At 36.8% G+C, this 27453-nt stretch overlaps 1 protein-coding gene across 1 annotated transcript; it reads right to left on the bottom strand.

Annotated features, from left to right (window-relative positions):
• Window positions 1–26779, bottom strand: LOC123540418 (uncharacterized). Its single transcript, XM_045325426.2, has 6 exons — window positions 26638–26779; window positions 18586–18714; window positions 18034–18160; window positions 11301–11390; window positions 8039–8434; window positions 1–609 (listed from the first exon to the last, which is right to left on the bottom strand). The coding sequence occupies exons 2-5, from the start codon at window positions 18694–18696 to the stop codon at window positions 8046–8048; spliced, it is 717 nt and encodes a 238-aa protein (XP_045181361.2). The 5' UTR covers window positions 18697–18714; window positions 26638–26779; the 3' UTR covers window positions 1–609; window positions 8039–8045.
• Between the last annotated feature and the right edge of the window lie 674 nt (window positions 26780–27453).

Genomic DNA, 27453 nt, shown 5'->3' with positions numbered 1-27453 from the left:
TTTTTGAGTGCACGTGACCCAGTTTCGAACTTGACCTAGATATCATCAAGATGAACATTCTGACCAATTTTCATGAAGATCCATTGAAAATTATGGCCTCTAGAGAGGTCACAAGGTTTTTCTATTTTTAGACCTACTGACCTAGTTTTTGACGGCACGTGACCCAGTTTCGAACTTGACCTAGATATCATCAAGATGAACATTCTGACCAACTTTCATAAAGATCCCATGAAAAATGTGACCTCTAGAGTGGTCACAAGCAAAAGTTTACGGACGGACGGACGGACGCACGGACGGACGACGGACGACGGACACCGCGCGATCACAAAAGCTCACCTTGTCACTTTGTGACAGGTGAGCTAAAAAACATATAAGCAATATACAAGTGATTATGTATATGTACAATAAAAAACACAACATTAACTTCCTAGTTAATTGTGTTTTAATAGTCATTACACACTCTCATTACTCTATATATCCCATGATAAGGATTAATTTCTTAGCAGCTTCAAAAACTCTCATCTGAAGTCCAAATTTATCATCGGCCACTCTAGTTGGTCTGTAATACACCACTAATTTGGTCTTCAAAAGAGAATGGTTCCAGATTGTCTGAAAGATAAATGAACTTTCTGAAAACAGTCAATAGAATACTGTACTACAGACTAATCAAATATGGTCTAAACTGTGAAACCATTAAAATTTGAAGGGCAGTAAGGGTCCTAAATCACTAACAGGAGTTTAACAGCTGGACTGAACAATTCTGGTAGCGGATCACCGAAGCAACATTGCTGTGAAATTATTTTGAAATTTGGCCAGTGACCAGAACAGAAGTATTCCTATTGGCAGGGGTTTCATTAAGGACCCAGTGGAAGGGTTTCCCTCTCCTATTATAATAATCAGAAGCCCTGTTGTTTTTTTTCTAAATGGTTAAGCCTTCAAACTCTGCTTTGGGTTGCCATGGCAACCACAATTCATATCTGAAGGAATCTGAAATTGGCTTGGTGGCTTAGGACAGGATGTTCTTTATGACAGACAGACAGCTGACAATTTTAAAAACAATCCTAAAAAGCTCACCATGAGCACTGTGTGCTCAGGTGAGGTAAAATGCAAAAGTTGTATTAACTTAATTAAGGTTTTACAGAATCTTATGGAATATATCAGACAAAAACCATGTCCATGTTTAAGGTATGCCATTTCAAGTATGAAAACTCTATTTTACTACATTGGATTCTGTACTAATCTCAAGCAATTATCTCAAAGACCTTGAAGTGTAAACCTTACCAGTGTCCTCTTATTTGTTACCATAGTAACAAACAAATCTGATTATAACAGTTACTGTTAGACAGCACTTACGTAACATACACCAACCTTATAATGTAAACGTGCAGCACTGAAAATGTCAGTTTTGAATATTCTGTGATTTCTTTATATCATGCAGTGTAAAATCAGCACATCTTTAAATAATGCAAATATTTATGACCTTATAGTAGAAATTTTATAAGTGCTGCGTATTCAAAATTTCAAAATGAACTAGAATGTGTCTGTAGGACACAGGGTGTGCCCCCCACTGGTACATTTGTCACAAATAAGGGGTAATAATTCAAATGTTTGCAGTCTTAATGGGGTATAGCCTAAACAAACATTTTATGAAAAGGATTCATTATTCTAGTACCTATACTTCTTGAACTATGCGCATCACAAACAAAAAATCAACTATTTTGACTATTTCAAGGGCCATAACTCTGTAATAAGAGCTAAGATTCTTAAGAAGAATGCCAAGTGTGCAAGGTCTTATCACGACAAAGACTCCAGCAAGGTTTCCTGAATTTACATCTAATACTTTTTGAGCTAGGTACATAATTAGGTGAACAAGAGCTGTCTCCATAGGATGACACGTGCCCCCGATGGCACTTTGAATGAATAGTTATGGCCGATGTTACAGTTTAGGACCTTTGACCTACAGACCTGGGTCTTGCGTGCGACACGTCGTCTTACTGTGGTACACATTCATGCCAAATAATTTTAAAATCCATTCATGAATGACAAAGATATGGACCGGACACGCCCATCAATGCACTATCATGAAATATGACCTTTAACATCTAAGTGTGACCTTGACCTTTGAGCTACAGACCTGGGTCTTGCGCATGACACGTCGTCTTACTGTGGTACACATTCATGCCAAGTTATTTGAAAATCCATCCATGGATGACAAAGATATGGACCGGACACGAATGCACTATCATGAACAAGAGGACCATGATGGTCCTGAATCGCTCACCTATCCCCACATGACCCAGTGTTGAACTGAGTATGACGTCGTTATTTCTATTATTTGACAAAGTGACCTAGTTTTTCAGCACATGTGACATAGATATCATCAAGATAAAAAATTCTGACCAATTTTCATGAAGATCCATTGAAAAATATGGCCTCTAGAGAGGTCACAAGGTTTTTCTATTATTTGACCTAATGACCTAGTTTTTGAAGGCACGTGACCCACTTTTAAACTTGACCTAGATATCATCAAGGTGAACATTCTCACCAATTTTCATGAAGATCTCGTGAAAAATATGGCCTCTAGAGAGGTCACAAGGTTTTTCTATTTTTCGACCTACTGACCTAGTTTTTGACGGCACATGACCCAGTTACGAACCTGACCTAGATATCATCAAGCTGAACAGTCTCACCAATTTTCATGAAGATCCATAGAGAAATATGGCCTCTAGAGAGGTCACAAGGTTTTTCTATTTTTAGACCTACTGACCTAGTTTTTGACCCCACGTGACCCAGTTTCAAACCTGACCTAGATATCATCAAGATGAACCTTCTGACCAATATTCATGAAGATCTCATGAAAAATATGGCCTCTAGAGAGATCACAAGGTTTTTCTATTTTTAGATCTACTGACCTAGTTTTTAACCCCGCGTGACCCGGTTTTGAACTTGATCTAGATATCATCAAGGTTAACATTCTGACCAACTTTCATGAAGATCCATTGAAAAATATGGCCTCTAGAAAGGTCACAAGGTTTTTCTATTTTTAGACCTACTGACCTAGTTTTTGACCGCACGTGACCCAGTTTCGAACTTGACCTAGATATCATCAAGGTGAACATTCTGACCAATTTTCATGAAGATCCATTGAAAAATATGGCCTCTAGAGAGGTCACAAGGTTTTTCTATTTTTAGACCTACTGACCTAGTTTTTTATCCCACATGACCCAGTATCGAACTTGACCTATATATCATCAAGGTGAACATTCTGACCAATATTCATGAAGATCTCATGAAAAATATGGCCTCTAGAGAGGTCACAAGGTTTTTCTATTTTTAGATCTACTAACCTAGCTTTTACCCCCACGTGACCCAGTTTCGAACTTGACCTAGATATCATCAAGCTGAACATTCTGACCAATATTCATGAAGATCCATTGAGAAATATGGCCTCTAGAGAGGTCACAAGGTTTTTCTATTTTTAGACCTAATGACCTAGTTTTTGACCCCACGTGACCCAGTTTCGAACTTGACCTAGATATCATCAAGGTGAACATTCTGACCAATATTCATGAAGATCTCATGAAAAATATGGCCTCTAGAGAGGTCACAAGGTTTTTCTATTTTTAGACCTACTGACCTAGTTTTTGACCCCACATGACCCAGTTTCGAACTTGACCTAGATATCATCAAGGTGAACATTCTGACCAATATTCATGAAGATCTCATGAAAAATATGGCCTCTAGAGAGGTCACAAGGTTTTTCTATTTTTAGACCTTCCTACCTAGTTTTTGACCCCACGTGACCCAGTTTCGAACTTGACCTAGATATCATCAAGGTGAACATTCTGACCAATTTTCATGAAGATCTTGTGAAATATATGGCCTCTAGAGAGGTCACAAGGTTTTTCTATTTTTAGACCTACTGACCTAGTTTTTGATGGCACGTGACCCAGTTTCGAACTTGACCTAAATATCATCAAGGTGAACATTCTGACCAATTTTCATAAAGATCCCATGAAAAATGTGACCTCTAGAGTGGTCACAAGCAAAAGTTTAAGGATGCACGCACGGACGCACGACGGACGACGGACGCCGCGCGATCACAAAAGCTCACCTTGTCACTTTGTGACAGGTGAGCTAAAAATGATCTTTAACGTCTAAGAGTGACCGTGACCTTTGAGCTACGGACCTGGGTCTTGCACGCGACACGTCATCTTACTGTGGTACACATTCATGCCAAGTTATTTGAAAATCCATCCATGGATGACAAAGATATGGACCGGACACGAATGCACTATCATGAAAAATGACCTTTAACGTCTAAGTGTGACCTTGACCTTTGAGCTACGAACCTGGGTCTTGCGCACGACACGTCTTCTTACTGTGGTACACATTCATGCCAAGTTATTTGAAAATCCATCCATCGATGACAAAGATATGGACCGGACACGAAAATTGCGGACAGACCGACAGACGGTTCAAAAACTATATGCCTCCCTTCAGGGGCATAAAAAGTGCATTTTTTTTACTATTTCAGGGGCCATAACTTTAAAAATAGGGGGTGGAGCCAGCCAAAATATTAGAGGTGTGCAAGTTTATATCATGATAAAGACTTATGCCAGTTTTTAACCATTTCCATTAAATACTTTTTGAGCTAGGTGCGTCACAAGGTGAAAATGTACATTTTTTGACTATTTCAGGGGCCATTACTCTAAAAATAGGGGGCAGACCCAAATGAAAAATAGGAATTGTGCAAGTTCATATCATGATTAAGACTCATGCAAGGTTTCATGAATCTATATCAAATACTTTTTGAGCTAGACATGTCACAAGGTGAAAAAGTGCATTTTTGACTATTTCAAGGGTCATAACTCTGAAAGTGGGGGGCAGACCCACATGAAAAATATGAGGTGCGCAAGTTCATATTATGATAAAGACTCATGCAAGGTTTCATGAATCTATATCAAATACTTTTTGAGCTAGGCATGTCACAAGGTGAAAATGTGCATTTTTGACTATTTCAGGGGCCATAACTCTGAAAATAGGGGGTGGACCAAAATGAACAAGAGGACCATGATGGTCCTGAATCGCTCACCTGTCTCCACATGACCCAATTTTCATGAAGATCCATTGAAAAATATGACTTCTCGAGAGGCCATAAGGTTTTTCTATTATCTGACCTAATGACCTAGTTTTGAAGGCACATGACCCAGTTTTGAACTTGACCTAGATATTATCAAGGTGAACATTCTCACCAATTTTCATGAAGATCTCATGAAGAGTATGGCCTCTAGAGAGGTCACAAGGTTTTTCTATTTTTATACCTACTGACCTAGTTTTGATCATAAGTGACCCAGTTTCAAACTTTATCTAGATATCATCAAGGTGAACATTCAGACAAATTTTCATTGAAAAATATGGCCTCTAGAGTGGTCAAAAGGTTTTTCTATTTTTAGACCTACTGACCTAGTTTTTGACCGCAGTTCACCCAGTTTTGAAACTGATCTAGATATCATCAAGATGAATAATCAGACCAACTTTCATACAGATCTTATGAAAAATATGGCCTCTAGAGAGGTCACAAGGTTTTTTTTATTATCTGACCTACTGACCTAGTTTTTGATGGCACATGACCCAGTTTAGAACTTGACCTAGATATCATCAAGGTGAATATTCTGACCAATTTTCATGAAGATCCATTGAAAAGTATGGCCTCTAGAGAGGTCACAAGGTTTTTTCTATTTTTATACCTACAGACCTAGTTTTTGACCACAGTTGACCCAGTTTCGAATTTGACCTAGATATCATCAAGATGAACATTCAGACCAATTTTCATACAGATCCCATGAAAAATATGGCCTCTAGAGAGGTCACAAGGTTTTTCTATTTTTAGACCTACTGACCTAGTTTTTGACTGCACGTGACCCAGTTTCAAACCTGACCTAGATATTATCAAGACGAACATTCAGACCAATTTTCATACAGATCCCATGAAAAATATGGTTTCTAGAGAGGTCACAAGGTTTTTGTATTATTTGACCTACTGGCCTAGTTTTTGATGGCACGTGACCCAGTTTCGAACTTGACCTAGATATCATCAAGGTGAACATTCTGACCAATTTTCATGAAGATCTTATGAAAAATATGGCCTCTAGAGAGGTCAAAAGGTTTTTCTATTTTTAGACCTACTGACCTAGTTTTTGACTGCACGTGACCCAGTTTCGAACTTGACCTAGATATCATCAAGGTGAACATTCTGACCAATTTTCATGAAGATCTTGTGAAAAATATGGCCTCTAGAGAGGTCACAAGGTTTTTCTATTTTTAGACCTACTGACCTAGTTTTTGACCGCACATGACCCAGTTCCCAACCTGACCTAGATATCATCAAGGTGAACATTCTGACCAATTTTCATAAAGACATCATGAAAAATGTGATCTCTAGAGTGGTCACAAGCAAAAGTTTATGGACGGACGGACAACGGACGCTGCGCGATCACAAAAGCTCACCTTGTCACTCTGTGACGGGTGAGCTAAAAATAGGAGGTGTGCAAGTTCATATTATGATTAAGACTCATGCAAGGTTTCATGAATCTATATCAAATACTTTTTGAGCTAGGCGTGTCACAATGTAAAAATGTGCATTTTTAACTATTTCAGGGGCCATAACTCTGAAAATAGGGGGCGGAGCCAGAGGAAAAATAGGAGATGCGCGAGTTCATATTATGATAAAGACTCATGCAAGGTTTCATCAATTTATATCAAATTCTTTTCGATCTAGGGGCGTCACGAACTTCGGACAGACGCACGGACAAGACAAATCTATATGCCCCCACTGATGGGGGGTGGGGGGTGGGGGCACAAAAATCATGTGCTCAGGTGTATGACTCAAGATTTTGTTTTATTTAGGTTTTTAAGTATACAGCCTCAGGTGAGGATCATATGAAGGTCAAGGTCATTATATACAGGTCAGTTTGTAGGTCTTGCCACAAGGTTTTTTGAGTTTCAGTATGAACTAAATTTGGTCATTTATGTGAGCTGCAGAACCAAAAAGAAGCTGCGTTCTATAAATGCTTGATGCCCCCGGTGGCATCCATGTCGATACAAAGCAACCTAAGTCCAAAAAGAGGTCAAGGTCAAACTGAGGTCAGGTGATGTTTGAAGATGAGGAATGGTCACAGGTTACATCTGCATTAGTATCAAGTCATTCTAGTAAGGGGTATTGATGCTAGACGAAACGGTCCCATTTAGTTAACCAAGAGATGGCCCATACAAAGCAACCTAAGTCCAAAACGAGGTCAAGGTCAAACTGAGGTCAGGTGATGTTTGAAGATGAGGAATGGTCACAGGTTACATCTGCATTAGTATCAAGTCATTCTAGTAAGGGGTATTGATGAAAGACGGAACGGTCCCATTTGGTCAACCAAGAGATGGCCCATACAAAGTAACCTAAGTCCAAAACTAGGTCAAGGTCTAACTGAGGTCAGTTGATGTCTGAAGATGAGGAATGGTCACAGGTTACATCTGCATTAGTATCAAGTCATTCTAGTAAGGGGTATTGATGCTAGACGAAACGGTCCCATTTGGTTAACCTCGTACGGACGGACAGGGCAATCACTATATGCCTCCCGCATCAGTAGATGCCGGGGGCATAAAAATGTTGTTTATTAAGGTTTACGTTTGAACTTGAAGGTGTAGGTCATATGAGGGGCAAGTTCATTCATATATAGGTCAGTTCCGGTCCTTACAGACCGACAAACTGTCCGCTTGTCCGTCTGTAAGGACCGGAACTGACCTATATATGAATGAACTTGCCCCTCATATGACCTACACCTTCAAGTTCAAACGTAAACCTTAATAAACAACATTTTTATGCCCCCGGTCCGCTTGTCCGTCTGTAAGGACCGGAACTGACCTATATATGAATGAACTTGCCCCTCATATGACCTACACCTTCAAGTTCAAACGTTGAGGACAGTTTAATCGCTCTATGCCTAGGGGCATAAAAAGAATTTAATCACCATTTCACAAAACTTACCATTAGTTTAGAACCTCTTTTCCACCAAACCTTTTGGAAAAGGTACAGTAGAACCAAGCTGAGCTGACACCAGACTCGGTCCAGCCCCACCACCTCGACCAAAGCTATTTTCTGGGTTACATACGATATCTTGTTCTGTTTGCTCAATTCTACACCCTCGTCCACGACCTCTCCCTCGCCCACGACTAACGCTGTAAGCATATATGCTTGATACTGGCTGCTCAACAGGCTGAAATCTTGGCTGTTTAGGACTGGTGTCGAAAGAAGTAGCCTGTTTCCCAGATTTATTGTACGTTTGATTCAAGCCACAGTTGTAAGATATAGGCTGTTGTCTCGGTTGATTACCACTCCGGTGTAAAATGATTCCATTGAAAGTATTTGTCACATCTTGTACATCTGGAAAAAAAAAACCCAAGTGTGAATTGTGAAAATTTCAAAACATCTTCATAACAAGTGCACCGCCTTGTGGTTGCAGACGATCATCTGATTTTTTTGTCTCTGTATATTGTACTACCATGATTTTCTAAGTCCAAAAAGGGCTATAATTTTGGCAAAAAGCAATGTAGAGTTATGGTACTTGTTGTGCATTGTAAGCTTTAAATGGCGAATAACTGCTTCAAGTTTTAAAGCAATAGCTTTGACCATTAAAGAGAAAAGTTGACCTAAACATAAAACTTAACCAAGAAATCTGATATTTTCTAAGTCCAAAAGGGTCCATAATTCTTGCAAAAAGCAGAATGAAGTTATGTTTCTTGCTGTACAGAGTCCGCTTTGGATAATGAGCAAGTGTTGCAAGTTTTAAAGCAATAGCCTTGACAGTTTAGAAAAAAGCTGACTTAAACATAAAACTTAACCAAAAAATCTGATTTTCTAAGTCCAAAAGGGGCCATAATTCTTGCAAAAAGCAGGATGGAGTTATGTTTCTTGCTGTACAGAGTCAGCTATTGATCATGTTGATGGTGAACAAGTGCTGCAAGTTTTAAAGCAATAGCTTTGATAGTTTAGGAGAAAAGTACACCTAAACATAAAACTTAACCAGACAACGCCAACGCCAATCAAGTGAGGACAATAACTCATCATTTTTTCTTTCAAAAAATCAGATGAGCTAAAAATTAAAAAAATCTATGATGTTTTTAGAAGAAAATTTTTCAAATTATGCCTCAATATGTCCTTGGACACAAAGGATATAATATATATATATAAATTTTTTTTGTGGGGGGGGGGGGGGGGGTATAAAATTATTTTTTAAGACATTACAAGAGATCACAGAGTGATCTTGGCGCCCACCAATGTGCCATTTTTGAGTGTTCCAAATTTCAAGACTTACTGACTAGCTCAAGGTCAAATTTCATTTCCCATTTCCGTACACAACACTTTGCATGTGGTCCAAATTCGAAAGCTGTAGCTTGAGAAATGTGAAAGTAGGTCACTAGATCAATTTCAAGGACGAAATGTGAAAGTAGGTCACTAGGTCAAAATCAAGGTCAAATTACACTTCAGAACACAAATTTATGCATGTGGTCCAAATTTAAAGCCTGTACCTTCAAAAATGTGGAAGTAGGTCACTAGGTCAATGTCAAGGTCAAAGTTTGTTTCGGTACACAATCCTATGCATGTGGTCTAAATTTGAAGCCTGTAGCTACAGAAATGTAAAAGTAGGTCACTAAGTCAATCTGAAGGTCAAAGTTCATTTCGGTACACAAAACTATGCATGTGGTCCAAATTTGAAGGCTGTAGCTCGAGAAATGTGAAAGTAGGTCACTAGGTCAAAATCAAGGTCAAATTTTATTTCGGAACACAGAACTATGCATGTGTTCCAAATTTGAAGCCTGTACTTCAAAAATGTGAAAGTAGGTCACTAGGTCAATGTAAAGGTCAAAGTTTGTTTCGGTACACAAAACTATGCATGTGGTCCAAATTTGAAGGCTGTAGCTTGAGAAATGTGAAAGTAGGTCAGAAGGTCAAAGTCAAGGTCAAAGTTTTTTTCAGTGCACAAAACTATGCAAGTGGTCCAAATTTTTTCAGTTTTTTTCACTCAAATTCCAATTCAGAACACAAAACTATGCATGTGGTCCAAATTTGAAGCCTGTACCTTCAAAAATGTGAAAGTAGGTCACTAGGTCAAAGTCAAGGTCAAAGTTTTTTTCAGTGCACAAAACTATGCAAGTGGTCCAAATTTGAAGGCTGTAGCTACAGAAATGTGAAAGTAGGTCATTAGGTCAAAATCAAGGTCAACTCATGTCAAGGTTCATCTTGCCACTCAAAACCATACATGTGGTCCAAATTTGAATGTTGTAGGTTATTGACAAGAAGATTTTAAAATCTTTTCCCTATATAAGTCTATATGAACCATGCGACCCCCCAGAGCGGGGCCATATTTGACCCTAGGGGGATAATTTGAACAAACTTGGTAGAGAACCACTAGATGATGCTACATTACAAATGCCAAAGCCCTAGGCTTTGTGGTTTGGACAAGAAGATTTTCAACCTTTTTCCCTATGTAAGTCTATGTAAACCATGTGACCCCTGGGGCGGAGCCATATTTGACCCTAGGGGGATAATTTGAACAATCTTAGTAGAAGACCACTAGATGATGTCATATACAAAATATCAAAGCCCTAGGCCCTGTGGTTTTGAACAAGAGGTTTTTCAAAGTTTTTCCCTATATAAGTCTATATAAACCATGTGACCCACCGGGGCGGGGCCATATTAGACCCCAAGGAAATATTTTGAATCATCTTGGTAGAGGACCACTAGATGATGCTTCATACCAAATATCAAAGCCCTAGGCTCTGTGGTTTTGGACAAGAAGATTTTCAAAGTTTTTCCCTATATAAATCTATGTAAATTAGAGAAATAAACAAAGGGCCATAACTTACTAAAAAATTGTTGAACCAGTCTGATTTTCAGGGGGACACAACTAGGGTACCAATACATCATTCTGACAAAGTTTGGTCAAAATCCCCCAGGTAGTTTCTGAGGAGATGCGATAACGAGAAATTGTTAACGGACGGAAACGGACGGACGGACGGAAGGACGACGGACCACGGACGCAGAGTGATTTGAATAGCCCACCATCTGATGATGGTGGGCTAATAAATGTAATGTCAAACAGACCCTACTACATTTTTGTACTACCCTTGATGACCTTTAGGAAGGTGTAAGGTACATGTTTAAAGCTCCAAATGTACCATTACACTGTATGTACAAACACTTACTGTTTATATCAAAAGTCATATAATTATAAAGAAGTTTAACCCACCAGCATCCCAGTCCTCACTGCTTGGTATGTTCATATCCTGGTATACAGGAACCTGTGTACAACCACCCAGGACCTGCCCAGCTCTTGCTTCTGTAATAGATAAACATATTCTGACTAATTTTTGTGGCAGTACATTTCATGGCTGCATCAATCATCATTATTTTAAACCTAAATGAAGTTTTCATTTTTCATCTTGATTTAAGTGAAAATCCATGAATTCATATTGCAACGAAATGGCTGTTTTTGGAAAACCACACATTTTATACCCATAAAATTAAATGATTTCGCATCATTATTTTAAACAGACAGAACTTGGGAAGCTTGCACTATGACTCTGTATTGTTAATCTATCATTTTTTCAATTCCATTAGAAATTGTTTTTAAAGTGTTTAAACGTCAAATTTAATTAATTTCCGTCATGCATTTCAAGCTAAAAACAAAGAAATTCATTGAAATTCCACAAAATCAGGGATTTCTAGTTGGCTATATCACAGGAAAATATTGTCTAAAATGCCAGTATATAAGTATCACTTTCCAATGACATGCCAAATTCGAGCCTTTAAGTATGACGTAAAAAAATCTTATCAGATCTACCTGAGATTATGCTGGCCATATAAAAATCATAACCATATTTTAAATGGACAGCCCTCATACAAGTAGAAATGGTGTCTTTCTTGAAAAAATATCAGCATCCCTATATGTAAGGATTATCACAGAAGGCACATTTCCCACAATCCTCATTGCTTGTACAAAAAGCTACAAAACAGAACTGTTGTCTCCAAAGAAAGAAGAGCTAATTCTAATAATACCACTAACTGTCAATTTGAATGGAGGACTAAGACCTAATATAACCCTTTAGCCATTATATCAATAATATCAGACATGGGTATGCAGTGCTAAATGAATCAAAGTGATTGACCATTACCACCCAGTCTTAGGGGCTCTTTACGATATAAAATTGGTCAATAGGTATTCACAGCTAATTTTGGCACTCCATATAAATACAAGAGCTGTCACAGGAGACAGTGCACTCGACTATTTCGATGCTGGATAGTGAAACTGGGCACATCTGAGGAAACTAGAGCTGTCACTGGAGTGTTTAATGACACCAATTGTGGATGAAGATATTGCACAATAGCCTGAGTCTATGTCAAAAATATCAACTTAAAGTAATAAGAGAGGTAAAGATAAAATGTATCAAAACACTATTTAAGTATATCCTAAGCAAAAAGGGGCATAATTCATTAAATATTGGTGCCAGAGTTATGCACCTTGTGTCATATGGTGTGGGTGATGATGCTGAACAACTATTTTAAGTTTGAATCAAATCCATTCAGTAATAACAGAGACAGAGTGAAATTGCATCAAAACTTTAACCTAAAATTCTAAGTAAAAAGAGGGAACAATTAATGAAAAATTGGTGCCAGAGTTATGCCCCTTGCACCATATGGTGTGGGTGATGATGTTGAAAAATTATTTTAAGTTTTAATCAAATCCATTCAGTAATAACAGAGACAGAGTGAAAGTGCATCAAAACTTTAACCTAAAATTCTAAGTAAAAAGGGAAAATAATTCATGAAAAATTGGTCACAGAGTTATTCACCTTGTGTCATATGATAAGGGTAATGATGTTGAACAATTGTTTAAGTTTGAATCAGATCCTTTCAGTAATAAACGAGATAGAGTAAAAGTGCATAAAACTTTAACCTGAAATTCTAAGTAAAAAGGGGAATAATTCATGAAAAATTGTGCCATTGTGCCAGAGTTATGCATCTTGTGTCATATGATGTGGGTGATGATGCTGAACAACTGTTTTAAGTTTGAATCAAATCCATTCAGTAATAACAGAGGTAGAGTTAAAGTGCACCAAAACTTTAATCTGAAATTCTAAGTAAAAAGGGGGAATAATTCATGAAACAAGAGCACCGCCTTGCGGGTGCTGACGCTTATCTGATTTTTTTTGTGTAATAGAAATATTGTCCTACCCATGATTTTCTAAGTCTAAAAAGGGCCATCATTCTTGCAAAAAGCAGGATAGAGTTATGTTTCTTGATGTACAGCGTCCACTTATGATGGTGAAAAACTGTTGCAAGTTTTAAAGCAATAGCTTTGATAGTTTATGAGAAAAGTTGACTTAAGGCCATACCAAATTGATTAATAGTTCTTCGGAAAATTTTCAAAAAAAATTGGAGCGGGCGAGCGAAATTTTTATTTTATTTTTTTTTTCTCAATTTTGATTTTTTCAGAGGCGGGTAGATTTTACATGGAGCGAGCGGGCTTTTTTTATTTTTTTTCCCAGCTTGGACCCTTGAGGAGGCGGTTATGATTATACATGAAGTTAACATTTCTTTAGAAATAACACAGAAATCAAACATTTACAGTGTGGGTAACACAGTATATAGCTTTTTCTATTATGTTTAAAGACTACATGAATGATTTTGCAAATAAATTCTTGCCAAACCTCACTGAATCACTTTGTTTTTTTAGTTATAATTTCTAAGGATGAGTGTCTTATTTTTAATTTTGATTTTTTCTACATTAATCTGAAGGCCTGCCTATTTAACGGCACAGCATGAGGAATATTTAAGACAAAACAGGCACATGTGTGGAATAACATTTCTTCTGAAGCACAGTTAGATGGCTTCGGCACATGAACAACTTTGTGCCCCTAGTGGAACTCCAACCCATAGAGGTGAAGGGAAGTAACAGACCAGTGAGACCAAACAGAGTTGGTCATACAGATGCTTCGACATTGCTCGAATCCCTTTGGAATAATTTCTTAACAGATCAGGCTAGCTTATGTTTTTTGTGGTGGAGATTCATTTCATCAAAAATGATAACAAGACTGACAAAGAATGATCCAAATATGGCCACCCTTAAAGTGTTATATGGCCACCCTTAAAGTGTTGTTTGTTTTGCTTTGACTGAACTAGAAATTTAGAGTTGGGGAGGTCTGTTTTTTTCCAGTTTTTTTTTCGTTCTATCAATTCACAGCCAAGTAATAGACAAACAGGCAAAATTGGGGTTACAAAAGGACAGATTTTATATCTACACTACTTATTTGAAAAGCTAAACAATTTCTAAATTGACTAAATGCGTTTCAATAGAATATCTGACTGCTGTACTAAAGAAGTTACGTTCAAAAAGATTTGGCCTAGACAATGTGATAGGTCGGTCAGGATCTGTGAACAAACATTTTTTTAAGATAGTAGTCGGCCTCAGCTTTGGGCTCTAGATATAACATACTGAACTAAACAACTGATAACAAATGGTTTGAAAACTATATCTTGACAATATTTCCAAATATTTTTAACTGCATCCCTGTGCACGTCTTACAAGTCGTGCTTCGTTCCTTTCACTGTATTGAACAAAAGTAGAACGTGCCTACTTCATTACCTACCGACACATCGAAGGTCATGTGTGGCACTAGCACAGACACTCCAGATTTAAAACAAATGATGAACAACACCATAATTCCTGACTTTTTGAGTTTTGGTCATCAGTAACATGTATACGGATGCATGAAATCCGATCAATATCACTTTGACGCATTAAAACAGCGATAAAACCTGCTTTGCCGTTATTATTCCGGACCGCGTAATCGGGAAAAAAAAATTTTTTCGGAGATTTTTATGTACGTGCGGGCGGGTGATTTTTATTTTTTTTTCTCGGGAATGAAATTATTGATGCGGTAGTTCCGACGAACGACATATCAATTTGGTATGGCCTAAACATAATACTCAACCAAGAAAATGATTTTCTAAGTCCAAAAGGGGCAATAATTATTGCAAAAATCAGGATGGAGTTACGCTACTTGCTGTACAGGGTCAGCTTATGATGGTGAACAAGTGTTGCAAGTTTCAAAGCAATAGCTTTGATAGTTTAAGAGAAAAAGTTGACCTAAACATAAAACTTACCGTAGATACCCATGTATAATGCGCAGTTTTTTGACCCCCGGGACCACCCCCGAATCGTGGGTGCGCATAATACACAGGTATAGACAATTTTCCAACTTCAAAACAAGTTTGTTACCGATGTTCGCCATTTTGGTAAAGGGAAACTACTCCCCGCGCTTACTGTCTCCGCTAAAATCTAAGACTGCCGTTACGTTCCGTAAAAGATCGAATTGTTTATTTTTTTTTCAAACAAAATTAATTTCATATAAATTTAAAAGTATTTTGACGAAAGAAATGTTTATAAATCACAAAAATTATGTTACTAATTAAAGATCGAGAATTATCTTTAACCGAGATCAAACTGTGAACAACATAATTGACACGAGGTGACACGTTGATTGCCGGTAATTACTGGCTTTATGATCGTGACAAAAAGACTATCACACCTTTTGTTATCAGTTTAAATTGAGAAGCTTATGTCATTTTGAAAGATACCATTCCGAAATATTGAATCAGCTGCTATTTATTTATTCAAAATAGTGAATTAAAAAGGTAAAACAACAAATATAACAATAATTTACTGGTTTTATTTTCGAGAAAACAAAAATCGATAGTACCGTGAGACCGATGCTGCTCTCCGCCGTGGAGATAAAATTTATTACCGGTGTCGATGTAAACTCTACTTTCGTTTTCCATCCACCTCAAAATTGACCAAATTTTTTTTTTTTTTTTTTTTTCCCAGGATTTTGGACTAAGATCGGGGGTGCGCATTATACACGGGTGCGCATTATACACGGGTATCTACGGTAACCAAAAAATCTGATATTTTCTAAGTCCAAAAGGGGCCATAAATCTTGCAAAAAGCAGGATGGAGTTATGTTTCTTGCTGTACAGGGTCAACTTATGATGGTGAACAAGTGTTGCAAGTTTTAAAGCAATAGCTTTGATAGTTTAGGATAAAAGCTGACCTAAACATAAAACTTAACCAAGAAAACTGACTTTCTAAGTCCAAAAGGGGCAATAAATCTTGCAAAAAGCAAGATGGAGTTATGTTTCTTGCTGTACAGGGTCAGCTTATGATGGTGAACAAGTATTCCAAGTTTCAAAGCAATAGCTTTGACAGTTTGGGAGAAAAGTTGACCTAAACATAAAACTTAACCAAGAAATCTGATATTTTCTAAGTACAAAAGGGGCCATAAATCTTGCAAAAAGCAAGATGGAGTTATGTTTCTTGCTATACAGGTTCAGCTTATGATGGTGAACAAGTATTCCAAGTTTCAAAGCAATAGCTTTGATAGTTTAGGAGAAAAGCTGACCTAAACATAAAACTTAACCAGGCAACGCCGACGCAGACGCCGACGCCGACGCCGACAACCGCTCAAGTGATGACAATAACTCATCTTTTTTTTTCAAAAAATCAGATGAGCTAAAAATGGTGCCAGAGTTATGCACCTTGTGTCATGGGTGATGATGCTGAACAACTATTTTAAGTTTGAATCCAATCCATTCAGTAATAACAAAGACAGAGTGAAAGTGCATCAAAACTTTAACCTAAAATTCTAAGTAAAAAGGGGAAATAATTCATGAAAAATTGGTCACAGAGTTATGCACCTTGTGTCATATGATAAGGGTAATGATGTTGAACAATTGTTTAAGTTTGAATCAGATCCATTCAGTAATAACAGAGATAGAGTAAAAGTGCATAAAACTTTAACCTGAAATTCTAAGTAAAAAGGGGAATAATTCATGAAAAATCGTGCCAGAGTTATGCATCTTGTGTCATATGATGTGGGTGATGATGCTGAACGACTGTTTAAGTTTGAATCAAATCCATTCAGTAATAACAGAGGTAGAGTTAAAGTTCACCAAAACTTTAATCTGAAATTCTAAGTAAAAAGGGGGAATAATTCATGAAAAAATGGTGCCAGAGTTAGGCACCTTGTGTCATATGATGTGGGTGATGATGTTGAACAACTATTTTAAGTTTGAATCAAATCCATTCAGTAATAACAGAGACAGAGTGAAAGTGCATCAAAACTTTAACCTAAAATTCTAAGTAAAAAGGGGAAATAATTCATGAAAAATTGGTCACAGAGTTATGCACCTTGTGTCATATAATAAGGGTAATGATGTTGAACAATTGTTTAAGTTTGAATCAGATCCATTCAGTAATAACAGAGATAGAGTAAAAGTGCATAAAACTTTAACCTGAAATTCTAAATAAAAAGGGGAATAATTCATGAAAAATTATGCCAGAGTTATGCATCTTGTGTCATATGATGTGGGTGATGATGCTGAACAACTGTTTTAAGTTTGAATCAAATCCATTCAGTAATAACAGAGGTAGAATTAAAGTGCACCAAAACTTTAATATGAAATTCTAAGTAAAAAGGGGGAATAATTCATGAAAAAAATGGTGCCAGAGTTATGCACCTTGTGTCATATGATGTGGGTGATGATGCTGAACAACTGTTTTAAGTTTGAATCAAATCCATTCAGTAATAACAGAGATAGAGTGAAAGTGCATCAAAACTTTAACCTGAAAATCTATGTGATAAGGGGGGATAATTCATGAAATACTGGTGCCAGAGTTATGGCCCTTATGTCAGATGATGTAAATGATGATGAGGAATAAGTATTTCAAGTTTGAATCTAATCCATCAAGTAATTACAGAGATAAGTTGAAAAAAGAGAAAGTGCACCAAAACTTTAACCAAGGTTGGGACGCGGAAAGACGCCAACGCCGGGGCGAGTAGGATAGCTCTCCTTATACTTCGTATAGTCAAGCTAATAAACAAAAATTTGTATCCAGAAAATGTAAGACACAAACAGTTTACCATATCTAAATTCAAGCTCCATCATGGCCTTGTCTGGACATGTCATTAGGTGATGTCTGTACTCTGATCTTGGCACATGGTGAGTTGCATTAAATTGACAGATCTCCAACTTCATGTGTGGGTTGTTCTGTAATAGAATTGTAATGCAAACAATATTATTAAATCCAACAATCAAAATGTCAGTCCTTTGTTTCAATGCTGAGGTTGTTTTTTTTTCTTACTGGGTTAAGAGCATCAGAGTCACACAGATACAATTTATGTCATACGGCCATTTTTTCAGCTTCTGACTGTGAAAAGAAGACACCACATTATTTCAGGCAAGGGCGGATAACTGTTGAGGTTGTTCTTTAATGTGATATAAATATTAATCAATGTGATGGAAATAATAATCTATATCAAATTTGTAAATTGCATGACAATAGTTACTTTCTGCATATATTTTACTGACAGAAAAAATGTTTTTAACTTTTTTAATATGAAATACAGAGGGGGGCCCAAAGTTAGGTCGGAAACAATACATTAAATTTTGTCAAACACTTTTTATTGTTTTACCTTGCGACAGTTGATCAGATGTGACTGTATGCCTCTTGCCCGTGGTCTATGGTTTGGGTCATAGGGACAGATAACTTCCTGCTCGGGGTCGAGAACTTTGTACTGTGCCATACTGAATGTATTATATATCTATAAATGGAAATAAAATCTCACTGGTATTTTCACACAAAGCAGTTATTGTTGATATACCGGGTAATTATAGAATTGTTGTTTATTATTTATGTAACTAAGGTTAAAGAGTTTTGTTTGTTTTGGGTTTAACGCCGTTTTTCAACAGTATTTCAGTCATGCAACGGCGGGCAGTTAACCTAACCAGTGTTCCTGGCTTCTGTACCAGTACAAACCTGTTCTCCGCAAGTGACTGCCAACTTCCCCACATGAATCAGAGGTTGAGGACTAATGACTTCAGACACAATGTCGTTTATCAAATAGTCACGGAGAACATACGCCCCGCCCGAGGATCGAACTCACGACCCCGCGATCCGTAGACCAACGCTCTACCTACTGAGCTAAGCGGGCGGATTAGGTTAAAGAGTATTCCCAGAGGTAGTCTGACATGTTTTTATACATCTTTACCTTGTCATCAAACGTATTTAATTTAACCAAGATCTGTTTCCATATTATTACCAATATGTATATACATGTATAATAAATACATTCATTCTATCATCGTTGTCAGTTTTAGCACTGTGAACATAAAATAGTTTAGTGTTTCCTGGAACACTCATGCCACTGTAAAATATAGTACTATTATGTACGGTAATTACTGGTAAAAGTTATTTGTTCTAATAAAGTTGCCATGGGGTTGGGGGTGGGGGGTGTGGAAGGAGGGGCACAAGGCAATGCTACATACCAAACATCAAAGGTCATTTGTGGGTTTCAGCCATTTTTGTTGACTTTGAGTTTTTGGCATTTTAAGAAAAATCAAAGTCAACAGAAATGACTGAAAGTTACAATTGACCTTTATTTATACATACCATAAGTAAATCAATTAATTTCAAGCTGCGATTTTGTGTCTAAATATAATTTTAACAGTCTTCAAACACTTGATCTGTAAATTTACAGATTGAAAAATCTGTAAATTTATAGATTATCTGTAAATTTAAAGATAATCTGTAAATACTCCATTTTCCTAGACCTGTATGTTACTTTAACAAAAATTTAAACACAACCAGGGCTTTTTTCCCCTATAAATCTACCTCCGGTAAAAGGAGGTAATCCCAATGCAAAAAAGTATGTTTTTTTCCCAAAGTTGAATTTAAAATTCCCAAATGATTATACTTTTAAGGGTTTTTGCTGTTTTAAGATAGTTTTGCTAATTTGTATGTATATTTAGATGAATTATAATACTGTTGAACAATTACTGAAATGCAATTCATTAATATTTCAAACAAAAACACATTTATGTAGATTTTGGTAATTTGCAAATTGTCCCAATTAAGACAATTTCCGAGAGCATTTTCCCAATTCCACCGGTGTCGGTGGCATTCCCAAATTGATGAAAAAAAGGCCTGACAACCCTCCTAAAATAAATGGCAGTGGCTAGGTAGCCGGAACTACCTAGACCTTTAGTCTACGTAGCCGGTTCCGGCCGGTTCTATATATACATAACGTATATGTACATGTAAGGTCAAGGTAGCCGGTTTTGATAAACTGTATTATAAAGGATTATTATGTTAGTTAAATAAATTACATTTCTTGTGATTTATTATTTACTATTTGTGACTTACTTGTTTATTTCGCCGTATTTACGCACTCATATCATATCGGCCGATACTTTGTTATGTTATCATTTCGTTATTGTCACTGGCGTGTTTAAATGGCGCGTTTATAAATTCTTAAAATATTCTTTAATGATTTTTTTGTAGTTTATATATTGAAAAACATTTTGGATAGATGATGTCAACTGTCAGCGATCCTTTAGCATTAGGTCATTAGTTATTGTTCCTTCTCTTGAGAAGGAATATTTTAATTCGATAAGTCACACTTGACTGAGCTACTGATATCGAAAGCTGTTGTAATTACAAGCTGGCCAATTAAACTCTGTGACCTTAGAAATAACCTCTGACGTTAAGGTGGAGTGCGACCTTTAAATTTTTTTTAGATAGATCTATGAAAAATTAACGGAAGAAAATTGAGGATATTTCTGATTTATTCCAGTTTTCCGTTTGGCTCTTATTTAAGCCACATTTGTTTGGTGCGCTGTCAAACTTGGCCACTAACGGCACTTTTTGGACGTCATTTCTTGGCGTCATTTTCATTGTTTCTGTACGGTTTTCAGCATATCCCTGTTTTAGCTGGAAGAGGACGCGAATGAAATTTATATATTTTTAAAAGATTTAAAATTTCCTTTCCTGTGATATAAATTTCGTGAATGATCTATGACGTACCTTAAGATTATGACGCATTAAAGCATCAGACTTATACAAAGCGTAACGTAGAGTTTAGCTGGAAAAGTTGTATTCAAGATTTTGCAGGAGACATATCATGCTCACTGTGATGTCGAAATGCATATGCACTCTTTAAAGTGTAACAAGCGGCAAGGTTTGATCGAAAAGCATCACTCAACTATTCCGAGTTACAGTAGAAGATGTGTTTAAGTTCACAAATAATGTCGCAGAGAATCGCGATTGACACTCAGTTAGAAATTTGCAGCTCAGCTGATATGTAATGGAAAAAACGTCATATCAAACAATCAACCAAACAAAAAATGATGGCGAATTGTGAGAGTGCGATGGTGAAGTGCTGCAGTACTGCTTCGCCATTGTACTGTTGTGCTTCACCATCTTACAGTAGCGCTTCGCGATCGATGTGTCACCACCGCACTGTCGCGCTTAACCATTTTAGTGTCACCAATGCACTGTCGTGCTTCGCCATCGCACTGTCGCGCTTCACTATCGTACTGTCATACGCTGGTTATTTCGCATTTAGACTACTGTAATGTTATTTTATACGGTATTTCTGATTGTGACATCGCAAAACTGCAACGCATTCAAAATATGTGTGCGAAGTTAGTTCTGAATCGTAGAAGAAGCGACAGTTCTAAGCAGGCACTCTACGATTTGCACTGGCTGCCGATCAAAGCCAGAATAAACTTTAAGATCTTGACGTACATGTTCAATTGCCATGTTGGAAATGCGCCTGCATATTTGATTGAACTCTTAACACCGAAAATCCCCCAGCGCTCCCTCAGATCCTCGGAGTCATCAGTTGACTGTTACATCGTCCCTTTCAACAAGCGAAAAACTTTTAGTGATAGAAGCTTTAGTACTATAGGGCCAAAGTTGTGGAACAATTTGCCGTTGAACATCAGACAAAGTTCTTCAATTGACTGCTTTAGGAAGAAGTTGAAAACGCATTTCTTCAGCATTCTCGCATACCAGAGGTCTACCGTGGTTCCCCGGATGAACCTCTGGCACATTTCGCCGATATTTGTGGTTTGGTTACATTACAGGTAAAACGTTTCAGCCAATCAGCGTCGTTTCGCGACAAAACGTAGCGAACCAATCAAAATCGTCCGTGAAAAGCGTGACCGCGTCCTTTCATATCGATGCCAACTTACGAGGAATATTATTATTTCTTCAGGTAAATTTCTTAACATCGAATAACAGAAATAAATCTTTATTAATCGCAATCATGGAATATCGCCTTTATCTATCGTTAGCAACTACCTTGCTTACATATTGTTTAAAATTTCAATTCGGCGTGCCAAATAGTAGCGAACATTGATTGGCTGAAACTTCTCCCGGTAGTAATTACGAGTGCGCATGCTCACCAAATAAACGGCAGAAATAAATCAGAGGTTCGTCTCGGGATTTTGACGAACATCTGATGGATGAGAATGTTCTTCAGAGACTACTTTGCATTATTCTAAGTTTTGACTGAGTTTTAAAACAGTGATGCTGGTGACAGTGATAGAAATTTAATGTTTGTCTGTGATAATTGTATGTTAGTAATATTTTAAAATATAGTATTATCATTGACTTTAAATTAATAATTGCTATTTTGATTCGTTTTAATTAATCTTATTTAACATATTTTATATTTAATATTTTATTTCAACTTGTATTGTAAAACGCCATTGAATATGTTTTAAATGTAGAAATAGGCGTTTAAGCAAATAAACCAGTTTCAGTTTCAGTTTCATACTTCGTCATCGTTCTGTCATGCTTCTCCATCGTAGTGTTACCATTGTACTGTCACGCGTTGCCATAGCTCTGTCACGCTTCTCCATCGTAGTTTCACCATCCTACTGGCACGCGTCGCCATCGCTCTGTCACGCTTCTCCATCGCAGTTTCACCATCGAACTGTCGAGCTTTGCAATCGCATGGTTTTTTATATATATATATTTCAGTATATGCCTTCATTAAACGTATATTTTTAAGATAAAGTTTCGAAAACTTGTTCCAAACTTTCCGAAATCGTCCGAAACTTTAGCGTATTACCACCAAATAACGTCGCATTTCAGCTCGGGGATGGGGAAACAAAATCGATGGTACTGAAAAAACGAATTCGGTGACATACAACTTTTTGTTAATCAAACGCAAGTAAATATACTTGCGCATTTATGATTGAAATTTGAACAAAATTCCTCGACCCGAAAAAATGTTATTCTCGAAAAACGGACAATTTTCCAGCTAAACTATACGTTACGTTTTGTGTAAGTCCGACGCTTTAATACGTCATAATCTTAAGGTACGTCATAAATCATTCACGAAATTTATATCACAGGAAAGGAAATTTTAAATCTTTTAGAAATATATAAATTTCATTTGCGTCCGCTTCCAGCTAAAACAGAGATATGCTGAAAACCGTACAGAAACAATGAAAATGACGCCAAGAAATGACGTCCAAAAAGTGCCGTTAGTGGCCAAGTTTGACAGCGCACCAAACAAATGTGGCTTAAATAAGAGCCAAACAGAAAACTGGAATAAATCAGAAATATCCTCAATTTGCTTCCGTTAATTTTTCATAGATCTATCTAAAAAAAAATTGAAGGTCGCACTCCACCTTAAACTATTCTTTTCTAATTGAGGCGACTCTCTGACTGAACGCGTTCCATGGATTACTAAACCCGAGGATGATTGATTGATTCTTTTATTTCCTCCATTCTTGAAGAACAACATATGTACATTCAGACTTTCAGTCGACCAGATAGACATATATCAGCAAATTTAAATGTAAACAACTAAATATTATCGTTACCTTCAAATGCATTGTTAATATGTGAAAACAAACCCCATTGCAACCCTCTAATTATGCGCAACAAATTCACACATCGAATAATTGACTGACCAGGTCAATGTTTTATTGCCGTATTTACTCTACTGAAAGTGATAACATATTTAATTTGTTGTTGGATTTTTTGGCAGTATAAAAAACAGACATTGCAGCCAAAATTTTACAAGATGATCATTTTATATTTATAAAGATGTGCCCTAGACTAGCAGGGTTCGAATTTAGCCAGATTTTCTACTTGCATTTTTTCGCAAGTGGTATTTTTTTTAACTTGCTAAATGAAAAAACAACTTGTCACTTTATTACAACATTAACACAAACATCCATGTGACGAGTCAAGCCAATCGTATCTGCGCTATGTAAATAGTAACTTATTATAGATTACCAAAAAACCCACCGGATGTGGTAAACGTCATCAAAATTAGCGCAGGTACTTGTCAGCAGTTGAAAAGACATGTGCACGGGACATGTATCGAGTGTAAACTTCCATTTACGACGAAAGATGAAAAAGTGCTCCGAAATTCGTTCTGCAAATGACAATGCGCTGCAATGACCGCGAGTTGTTAAGAAAGAACAGTGTAAGATCGAGACGACCGTTAGAAATGCACATTATTCAGCCAAAAATTTTCACTCGCAAAAAAATGCTGGTGTCTGAAATCTCACCTCGCAGTTTGAAATTTGCACTTGCATTTCGCGAGTATGCGAGTTTAAATTCGAACCCTGGCCCTAGAAGGAACTTTTTCTATGCTTTAACTTGTTAATTATCTTTCATATTTAGTATATTGAGCTGTCTTTGATAAAGAGCTCATATGTTCAAACAAACAATTAGAACCAATCAAAATTATTGACTAATAAACAAATTGGCGGAGAAATTATGTAGTAATTAATTAATGAAAGACGCACATAGAGGTGTGAAAGTGATGATCACCTACAATTACCACTTAAACGAGCGTAGGAAAGGATCAAACGCCAGTATGTTCAGTTGAGCCGCATCATTTAATGTACGTTGATGCTCTTTGTTTGCCCTTTATTACTGTTTCTTTTGTTTTAAGAATGAATCACGGTATCTCAAATATGTATCGAGTACATTTTAACAATGTTTAACATAACAAAATGCTGCCCGATATGATAGGAGCGCCAGAGCTCCAGATAAGCTTTTGGTGCAATTGGGTATTTACCCGTCACTTTTTGTCTGAATTGGGTATTGGAAATTTGAATTGGGTAAAAACAATATCATTACCCAGCCTTTTCAGAAGTAATTGGGTATTTGCTAAAACCAATTGGGTATTTTACCAATCCCGCACTAACAATTGAGTATTTTTTGCTTACAGTATACATGGTATATATCATTAAACAGGATTGACTAAGTACCTAAGTACTTTAATGGTGCACTTCAATGTTTCATACAAATAAATGTATTTTAAATTGTAATGAATGTTCCATACTGTTGTTTTCTTTTACACTTTTAATACAGCCGGAGATCAGTTCATCCACAATATCCAAAACGATGTGGTCACCGCAATATGCATTCTCCCAAAAGATGTCATCCAGTATTGGTGACACTACATCATCACAAACAGATAACTGTCATTGTTGAACAGCAAAATATCCCACTAATTTGTTTGTTTGTGCTGCAACAATGTTTTTTTCTGCAACCTGTTTTACATTTAGCGGCGTAAAATTGTTTACAAAGCGTCTAAATAACACCGATCACCCAACTGAATGGTCCTGTGACTTTTCCGATAAATTGCAACCTGTTCTGTGGTAACGTATAACCAGTCAGTCAAATCTAGTGTTAAAGTCTCGTACCCATTCTAGTAATAAGGAAAATGTGATACGCAAGCGATTTTTTACGAATTGGGTATTAGGAATTTTACTTGCGTTTCAGCACGCACACTGTATGAATTTAATTGGGATTTCTGCAATTTTGATTGTGTAAATACGCAGCTTATCTGGAGCTCTGGAGCACGTAAATTTTATACGAAATATAGATACAGGTTAAACACAAATAATAAATTACAAGAAATGTAATTCATTTAACTAATATTATGATTCTTTATAATACAGTTTATTAAATCCAGCTACTTTGACTTACATGTTCATATACGATATCTATATATACAGCCGGCTACATAGACCAAAGAGCTATAAAAATAAATAGATTGGCAACTTGAAAGGCATATAGAGCAAATCTCGCCAACCTCCCATGACAAAAAAACGAGATCTCGTTTACCGGAAGTGGCGCTTTCTCCACGCGCCATTTTGTATGCGAAAGCAATTATTCATCGGTAAAATAATTATCACCGTATGACCACGCTTCTTTCGATGGCAAAAAAAAACCGTGTACTTCGTGTCTTAAGACCATTTCAAATTAAACTAATTTTGTTCTAGAAGCTAACATGTATTATAATGTAGTTTTAAAGGTACAAATTGTAACTCCATGCTCGCCGACGTTTGTTTTTAGTAAGATAACGCCGAATCACGCTCTGACACGAGCTCCCGCAAGATTACAGCCAGTTGCCATTCTGTTTTTTTTACTTCTTTGCATAGACTAAAGGTCTAGGTAGCCGGTTCCGGCTACCTAGCCACTGCCAAAATAAATATCAAAGTCAGTGGGGACCGCTCAAATGCAAACCACCCAATATGCGTACTGGTAAAGTGCAGGTGTCCCAAAATTAGTATAAAAACGCTGGGCCGAAATGACCAATTTAAAATCGCCATTCAAGTGAGACAAAATGACCAAATCCGGAAGAGTTGACTAGTCTAGGGGACGAGATAACCGTACATCGTCGCAGTTCGAAAGATGCATGTACCTTGAGATTCCCAAAATATTCTTTGTCCTTCGTTTGTCTGTTCACAGCCTTCTTTTGGGCAAGATATCACACTGGTATCAAGTGATTACTGGTAGAAAACACGGATTTATTTGCTTTAAGTGAATTGAGGGCGTGACGTCACTCTTTCGTTGCGGAAGTTAATTAGAATGTCTATTTTCTGTCAGTTGCCGTATCGTATTATGGTAATAATGCCCAGTACTTGTAAATTATTTAAGCCTAAATGCCGTGTGTAAAGGTAGTTTTTATAAGTAAAACGTGAAATCAAACAATTTAAAAAAGCCAACTGGGATTCTTTCAACTTCAAGTCTGTTCTCAATTAATACTTTAATAATGTTTTTGTTAAACTCTCAGCAAATGACCCAAACATATTGTGGGAATAAAATCAATAAATTATCAAGTAAATATATATTAACCCAGAAGTGATCTTCCCTGGGTAGCAAAAACGATCATTAAAATGATGCATAAAAGAGATAAATTACACACTAAATGTAAAAACGCTAAAGGAAAAGAATGTTACAGCAAAATGAGACAGCGACTTACTATTCTTAAAGCCACCATCCAAAGAGAAATATTGGGAATATTTAGAGTCGGTAATCTTTTTCTAATGACTCAGACTCTGGTAAAAACAATAAATTCTATTCTTTTGTAAAACATAAAAAACCCAGACAATCATGGTGTAGCACCTTTAAAATCTGAAGATAAAACTTATACCAAACCATATGATAAAGCAGCAATTCTAAACAAACAATCTGAATCTGTTTTCTCAAAACCTAAACCAGTCAGTCTTAAACAATT

The sequence above is a fragment of the Mercenaria mercenaria genome, chromosome 16 (assembly GCF_021730395.1).
Source record: "Mercenaria mercenaria strain notata chromosome 16, MADL_Memer_1, whole genome shotgun sequence".
NCBI classification, from domain to species: Eukaryota; Metazoa; Mollusca; class Bivalvia; order Venerida; family Veneridae; genus Mercenaria; species Mercenaria mercenaria.
Note: the sequence above shows the minus strand (reverse complement) of the source record. Positions and strands in the feature narration are given on the sequence as shown.

What these genes read in the sequence shown, in the direction of transcription:
- LOC123540418 (XM_045325426.2), bottom strand. Translation starts at nt 18,696, where the DNA reads ATGGCACAGTACAAAGTTCTCGACCCCGAGCAGGAAGTTATCTGTCCC. An exon ending in GGAGCTTGAATTTAGATATG is followed by an intron (nt 11,391 to 18,033) that starts GTAAACTGTTTG and finishes TATCTATTACAG; the next exon opens with AAGCAAGAGCTGGGCAGGTC. An exon ending in CAGTGAGGACTGGGATGCTG is followed by an intron (nt 8,435 to 11,300) that starts GTGGGTTAAACT and finishes TTTTTTTTCCAG; the next exon opens with ATGTACAAGATGTGACAAAT.